The 7,817-nt window shown below is 36.5% G+C and overlaps 1 protein-coding gene across 1 annotated transcript; it reads right to left on the bottom strand.

Annotated features, from left to right (window-relative positions):
• Positions 1-939, bottom strand: LOC101955360 (olfactory receptor 4A47). The gene has a single exon (XM_005341525.3). It carries the CDS (start codon positions 928-930, stop codon positions 1-3), a length of 930 nt encoding a protein of 309 aa, XP_005341582.1. The 5' UTR covers positions 931-939.
• Between the last annotated feature and the right edge of the window lie 6,878 nt (positions 940-7,817).

Genomic DNA, 7,817 nt, shown 5'->3' with positions numbered 1-7,817 from the left:
TCATTTACTAGCTGATATGACTTTTCCTCCCCAGAGTTTCTTCATAGCATTTGTCATCTCTGAGTTTCTCAGAGTGTAGATGAAGGGGTTCAGCATGGGGGTTATGACTGTGTAAAACACACTCAATGATTTGTCAATGGGGAAAGTCTTGGCTGGTCGTACATACATGAAAATACAGGGGACAAAGAAGAGGACAACCACAGTGATGTGGGAGCCACAGGTGGAGAGAGCTTTCCGCCTCCCCTCCTGACTCAGGTTCTTCAGAGAGTGGAAGATGACCCCATAAGACACGAGTAAGAGCAGAAACACAGTTGTGCAGATGAGTCCACCATTGGCCATCACTAAGAGGCCAGTGACATAGGTGTCAACACAGACAAGTTTCAGTAAGGGGTACATGTCACATATGAAATGATCAATGACATTGGGGCCACAGAATGGGAGTCCATAAATAGTGCCCAACTGAATTACTGAGTGCAAAAAACCTCCAACCCAGGAAACTACCAGCAGTAAAACACATACCCACGGCCTCATGATAACCAAATAGTGCAGGGGCTTACAGATGGCCACATAGCGGTCATAGGCCATCACTAAGAGAAGAAAAACCTCTGCCCCAGCAAAAAAGTGTCCTGTAAAAAGCTGGGTCATACAAAACTCAAAGGATATGATGTTTTCCCTTAAGAATAAGTTTGAAATCATTTTGGGGGAAATAACTGTAGAATAAATGGCATCCATAAAAGATAAGCTAGCAAGAAAGAAGTACATTGGTGAGCCCAGGGTCTTACTGAAGGTTATGGTCATCACAATGAGCAGATTTCCCACCATCGTCAAGATGTAGAAAAGCAAGAACATAACAAAAAGTACTTTCTGCTCCTGTGGGTTCTGCGTGAGGCCCAAGAGGACAAAGTAAGTTACATTGTTCCTATGATCCATCTAGTCTTTTATGGGTGCTGATTTCAGATAATAAAGCAGTTCACCTACAAAACAATGAAAAATTATTACAAGTATTATAATCTCAATCTTAATCCATTCATTCTCTGAATTGTGTATAAGAAGCATCAACCTGTGTCAAGCTATCTACTGCACATATCAGGAATAGTGAAATAAGACAGCATTTTCTGCCCTAAGTGATTCCATACGCAGTGATGGGATCAGGATTTAAAGGTCAACATGATCATTGTCATAATAAGTGTCTTATGTATGTCATGCTATCAATTCACAGTGTTGGAATTCATAAATACACTGGACTGTGGGAAAACTTCTCACAGGAAACCATACTTTATGTGATTAAAGGAGATGTGAAACAACAAGAAGGAATGAAAAGTGAATTTCATGAGAAAATGCACCAAACATAAAGTTATAAGGTGTAATACCAAAGTATCACTTAAGGTCATTTTCATATTCAGAGTGGCAAAAATAAAATGTAAAACTACAGACCTAAAGTCAGTATATTCATTTATAGTTCTATGACTGTAAATCAACAACAATGACGGCTTTTCCTCCACTCTCCACTGATTTCTATTTCACTGAACCTCAATCAGAAGTTCCTTGCCATTCATATTTCTAGGAGTATTCTGCTCATGATGATGTGTGTGTTCTCTAGCACAAGTGAGGCTTTCTGTGCAGTTGTCTTTTTCTCTTTCAGATCCCTGACCAGAATCACCTTTTGATGCTCATAGTTGCATCCAGTCTCTTCATATAGGCTCTCTCTATCATGGATCACAACTCTTCTCCAACCATCTGCCTGTTACCCAATCCCAAAAATACTTCCACACTTTTAGGCATTTTGTGTAGCTGCACCCTAATTTCCAGTACCAAAATACATGTTCTTTTGTTAGAGTTTCGGTAATAAATTAGCAAACTACTTAATTTAAAGGACATCTGTTGTTTGAGAATTTATCATGCAATGAATTCAGAATCAAAATCCGTGCTGTATTACTTGCTTTGCAAGACATTGAGGAAAAGCAAAGACCCTTTCTCTTAGATTCATAGATACAAGTTTTGTGTTCATGTATCATTTCCCTACATCCAAATTTTCCCTTTTAATAGGACATCAATCCTATTAGATCAAGGACAACCCTAATGAACTTAATTTAACTTGTCAACTTCTGCAAGGATCCTACACACACACACACACACACACACACACACACACACACACACACACTTCATATTATGTAGTACTGGAGGTTAAGATCTCAACATATGTTTGAGGAAAATGTAAGTATGGAGGAAAGGAACAAAAAATTAAAAAAAAAAAACAGTTGTTGTTTCATGTGACACAATGTGTGACCAATAGCCATCACACTAGCATATATCCTACCAAGTTACTGAACCTTCCTTTTAGGGTCTTTGCTTGAACATTCTCCCTTTTCCGAACCTGCAAATCCTCAAAGAATGATGAAGTTTGTTGTCCTCACCACTGTCTCTCCCCTAATTTAAAAAGTTATCTGCAACTATTTACTTCACATCTCCAACTAGATGTCCATTTAGTATTTACAAAAGTGAATTTTTAATTTTTCATGATAAATCTATTCCTTCTGAGGTTTTCTTTATCTAATAAAATGATATTTCCTCCTAGATAACTTTATAGTCCCTATTCTGACATTCTGACACATAATGGACATCCATCTATTATTCCTTTCATGCTATTTATTCATACACTTAAGAAACTCTCTTGCCTTGTTCTAGGACCCTCCCTTTCTAATATATTATAAATCTGATAATTCTCATGGCAACCAAGTACATCCTTGATCTACTGCAAGAACCACTTTTCAGTTCTACCTGTTTTCATCTTGAAACCCAGGAAGCCAATTTCCGGAAGCAACACAAATTATATGTTTAATCTTATTAAGATCAAATCTCTCACTTGTCCAAATTCCTACAGGATTTTTATCACATGCTCAACCTATAATCATGGCTTCCCTGCCTTTAGATTACATGGTCCTGCTAACCACCTGAATTCATTTCTTAACAATTATTCATGCTCATCTGCTCAAGTCTTTCACTCAAATATTCATAATGATTTTCTACCACTGTATTTGCATCTGCTCTTTAGTAGATGCTAACTTCAGAGACTAGAGTGATTACCACAATCTCTAAAATAAAAGGAAATATTGAAAAAAGGTATGTTCTGCATTTATTCTTTTATTTATTTATTTTTATTCAACCAACTAGTGTGTACATAGCACCTACCTTCTGTAACATCAGCCAAATTAAGTAAACTTCCAGGCATCACAGAGTGTCACATTCTCATTAAAGCTGAGTCTGCACCAGGGTTATGTATTCAATGGATGGAGTTTTGATGATGACTGAGAAATCCTCTTGTCACCTCTACTATTCCAGATGAAGCACAAATCTTGAACATAGTTGCAGAATTAATTCCTTTAATTTTTAAATTTGTAGGTGACAACTCTCATTTACAAACTGACCAGGCATTATCTACCCACGGCAGTTTTCTCCAACATTTTAATTCTTACAACTTCAAGTGATACAATTTCCTATGTAATAAAAAATTCAAACAATTACAAAGTCTAGTTTTTACTATCAATTTTAAAACTCTTACTTTTGGAATCTTGTCTACAGTTTGAATGAGAATGTTTTATTTCATTAGTAGATGAAAATTCCTTTTCACCCCAGGATACATGAGGGGAAAAAATTGGTCTTTTTTCTGTATATACACATTTAAAGCAATACATCTATGTCAGTTCATTGTCTTCAGAATCTTCTAACATTTGCAGAAAATTATTACCAGCAGCATAGATGAATTTCAAATGAATTCCATGTTGAAAATAGAAAAATTAAACATTTCCATTATAGCATAATTTCTCAAAAAGGCAAACAAATCACATGATCATGTAGGAAGATGGTAACTTACCTTTTTTACAAGGAACATTTCTCTTTCTTCCAGTAACTTTATTAATAAATACTGTTCATTTCTGTAGTGAGTCTCTGTTGGTGTTAGTATAGACAAATAGTTGTGCTATAGATTAGGAGACAACATTATTGCACTTCATGTAGATAATGCTTTAAGCTTACTGAAGCATCTTTTCAAATAATTACATTAGGCCCTTAATAAAGAACATTTTTTTTTAACCTGACAAGGATGAGGATCATTGTGGGTTTTAAACCATGAAACCATGTTAACCATGGAATCCTGCCCTGGAGTGGATCCAAGACTGAGTCCTCATTAATCATGTTCACTGGGAATTCCCACAAGTTTATATCTGTAAATATGCCAATAGATCAATCACATTACTATGGTCAAAAAGATACAACAACAACAATAAAAAGTTGCAGATACATGGTAAAGTTGGCAAAATGATAATTGACAAAAATAATATATCAGTTCAGTGAGTTTGTTTCACTGAAGATGAGTTTATCATTTATTTCCACACTTCTAGGCCAATTATTTTTCCATTTACCTAATATTCAATTTTCTTTCACATTTTGTTTGGGATTTGGGATATTTTTTCAAGAGTTATGATGTAGTTATATTAACTAATTATTTATCCTTTTGTTCATTAGTGTTTTGAAAAATATTAGAACATTTATTTATTTCTTATTTTATGCTGTTAAATGGAGAAATAATATTTAATGAAACAGAAAATGAGATTATAGATATACTGCATCAGATTTATATTTTAAAACATAGTCACAAAATAATAATGGGAACAACTAAGCATAGTAGATGGAAAAGAGAAAAGTCTAAGGCATGACAAGAACAAACCCTCAGGGCATTACAGATCTTACTCAGGAATTTGAAACTGTTAAGGTTCTTTTAAATGAGAATAAGGAGGATTTCCACTTTCAGTTTCCAAAAAATTTCAACAAACTATTAGCAATTCAATTTGATAATGTAAAAACAATCACACAAAGGACCAACTGATATATAGCCTAGATACATAAGGCTGCTTTAGAATTCAAATATCAATTAATGAAATGAATTAAACCAAAGGATAAAGATGAAAATTTACATTGTTATATCAACAGATTCAGTTAAAGCATTTTAAAAATTTAATACTCATCTCTTTTTTAAAAAGAACTATCAGTAAATGATAAATAGAAGAAAATTTCCTAAAATTAAAAAAAAGTTATCTACAAAGCAGCCTATAACTGATACCATCCTCAGCAGAGAGAAAACAGAAGTCTTTCTTGTAAGACAGGAACAGGCAAGGATTCTTCCTCTCACCACTGCTTTTCAACATTGTACTGACAGTGTCTGCAAATATAATTAGGCACCATATAGAAAGAAATGCAGAGTTATGAAACAAATTGTAATATGTTTTCAAATAACATGATAATCTGTGAAGACTATCCAAAAAACAAAAGTCTACAAAAATCTGGAATATGTGATTACAGAAAAGCTGTAGGATACAAGGTTAATTTGCAAATGGCATTCACTTTCCTATATACAAGCCACAAACAAGTGGATAATGAATTTAAATACACAATACCATTTACTCCAATACTTCCAAAAATGGAATACTTAAGCATATATCTAACAAAATATATTACCTATACAAGGAAAATATCAAAGTTTGGATGAACAAAGTAACAAGTTAATGCAGAGTTACTAACAGTTCACGGAGAGTTAAGACTCAAAAAGCATTGCCAAGGGATCAAAGATGGAGGACCACAGAGAGGCAGCATTACGTGTCACTCTGTGACCTGAAACTCAAGTAGTGAGAATACTGCTTCTCTGTGAGCAATATTCCTGTTCCCACTCAGGAATCACAACCACCATACCTGTGCAAGGCTCCCAGCCTCTGCATCCAAGTAGGTCTCTCAACTACTCACCTATGCAGGACTACAGGATACCTGAGAGGGATCATCGACATCAGCACCCATGCAGAACTTTCAGCCACCCACCCCAGCAGAAACCCTGGACAGAGCTTCCACGCAGGACACCCAGCAGCTACCCATGTGCCGGATTTTCAGCTGCCAATCCCATGTCGACATCTACCTACCAATGTGGGGCTCTCCCCAGTCACTTCCATCTTGAGACTCTGGCAATGTATATAGTCACTTATGCAGGGTATCCTGCCTGCAACTGGGAACTTCACACAGGCTCTAAAGACAGCCAGCAGCCACACACTGCACACCACAGAGCTTGTCTCTGAGCTAAGTGTCCAACACCATCACTCAGCTAACTCACCAGAACAAACACCCCATCAATAAAAACAACTGCCTCCATCTTGGGTCACTTTCATCATCATCTTTAGTAGGGGCAACTCCCAGTTTGGAACTCTGGTGGCCAGGTACCCAGTTTCTAACTCCTCCTCTCCCCAACAGATGCTAACATGGCACAGTGACTGCCTAACACAAAACAATTATCAGTGGGGCAAGAGTGCAGCACCCACAAAGTGCCACACACAAGAGCCCCAGAGAAAAGGGTCCCTCATTAGAAGGCAGTAAGGGAGAGGGGGAGTTTGAAGCAGTTTAGAGACTAACACAGAGACCAGGACCTGGGAGGTCTTCAGGTGAGATAAGGAGATGAGACCAGGCACTCACATACCAGTAGCAGGCCCAAGAAGAGAACCTTGTGGTGCAGGCTCCCTTAGGGGACCAGCAGGTGCCACATCCCACTTCCGTATGCCCTCCACCAAGGACCAACCCTCCCTCACTGGTTACCTTCCCCATCCTGAGGGCAGAGATACCAGCTAACAACAGATGACCCCAACTATTGGAGGAGAAGGGAAGTAGAAAAGATACTGATATCCAACAAAAACAATCCTTGCTTCTTCCTTCAAGATTTTTTTTTCTTCTCCCTCTCTATTTTCCTTCCCTCACATCCCCAACATATGTGAAACCAAGAACGTTGCACGAATTAGGATATTGAGGACAGGGATGATTGAATGCTATATTACAGTTGTGTTGTATATGCTTTTATCACTCCAATTTTTACTATTTTAACATTTTAAAATTTTTCTTAATATATATGTGTGTTTGTTTTATATACTCTACTGTCTTCTTACATACTTGTCTACCCAAAATTACCTCCTCATTATTCTCATGCTACTAACCTTATTCTTTAGATTTCTCTTTCAGACTTCCTAAGATATAATAATTCTATATCCTCACCTCCTACTTCCTCACCATATCTTCCCACACCTAACCCCCAGTTCTTTGTCCACCATCAGAAACTGTAAACCCTTTTACAAACCTATTGATTATATTATAGATAATGATTGAATTCACTATATCTGTATATTGCAACCAAACTGTAAATGTCTTAATTGCAACTATTTGATTTTAGGTTGTAAATTGTTTATATTAGGATCTGTTAACATTGTCTTTCCCCTCAAAGGAGAGGTATTGCAACCCTACAGGAGCCTACAGAGTAAACAGGTAAAGCCTTGGATCCACAGAGCTAGAAAGGCCGAGCTACAAGACAAAGTAGCAACATGAAAAGACAAGGGAAGAAAGTGCCCCAAACAAATCAAGAGGCCATGTTATTAGAATCCATGGCCAGCTCAGGAGATGAAATGACAGAGAAAGAGTTCAGGATGTGCACAATTAAAAAGTTCTGTGAATTAAAGGACGATATAAGAGAGCAAACACAGGCAGCAAATGATCATTTCAGGAAAGAGCTACATAAACAAATACAAAAAGCAAAAGAATACTTCAATCGGGAGTAAAGGTTCTAAATAAAAACCAAACAGAAATCCTTGAAATGAAAGAAACAATAAGCCAAATTAAGTTAAGTTGAAAGACAAATTAAATGTTCAAATTAGACCACTTGGAAGACAAAATATATAATCTTTTTTATTTTTTTTCCTTTTTCTTTCTTTTTTTTTTTTTTTTTTTTTTTTACAGAA

The sequence above is a fragment of the Ictidomys tridecemlineatus genome, chromosome 4 (genome assembly GCF_052094955.1).
Source record: "Ictidomys tridecemlineatus isolate mIctTri1 chromosome 4, mIctTri1.hap1, whole genome shotgun sequence".
In the NCBI taxonomy this organism is placed as follows: Eukaryota; Metazoa; Chordata; class Mammalia; order Rodentia; family Sciuridae; genus Ictidomys; species Ictidomys tridecemlineatus.
Note: the sequence above shows the minus strand (reverse complement) of the source record. Positions and strands in the feature narration are given on the sequence as shown.

Bases quoted from the DNA above. Each gene is read 5' to 3' on its own strand.
- LOC101955360 (XM_005341525.3), bottom strand. From the start codon at position 930: ATGGATCATAGGAACAATGTAACTTACTTTGTCCTCTTGGGCCTCACG.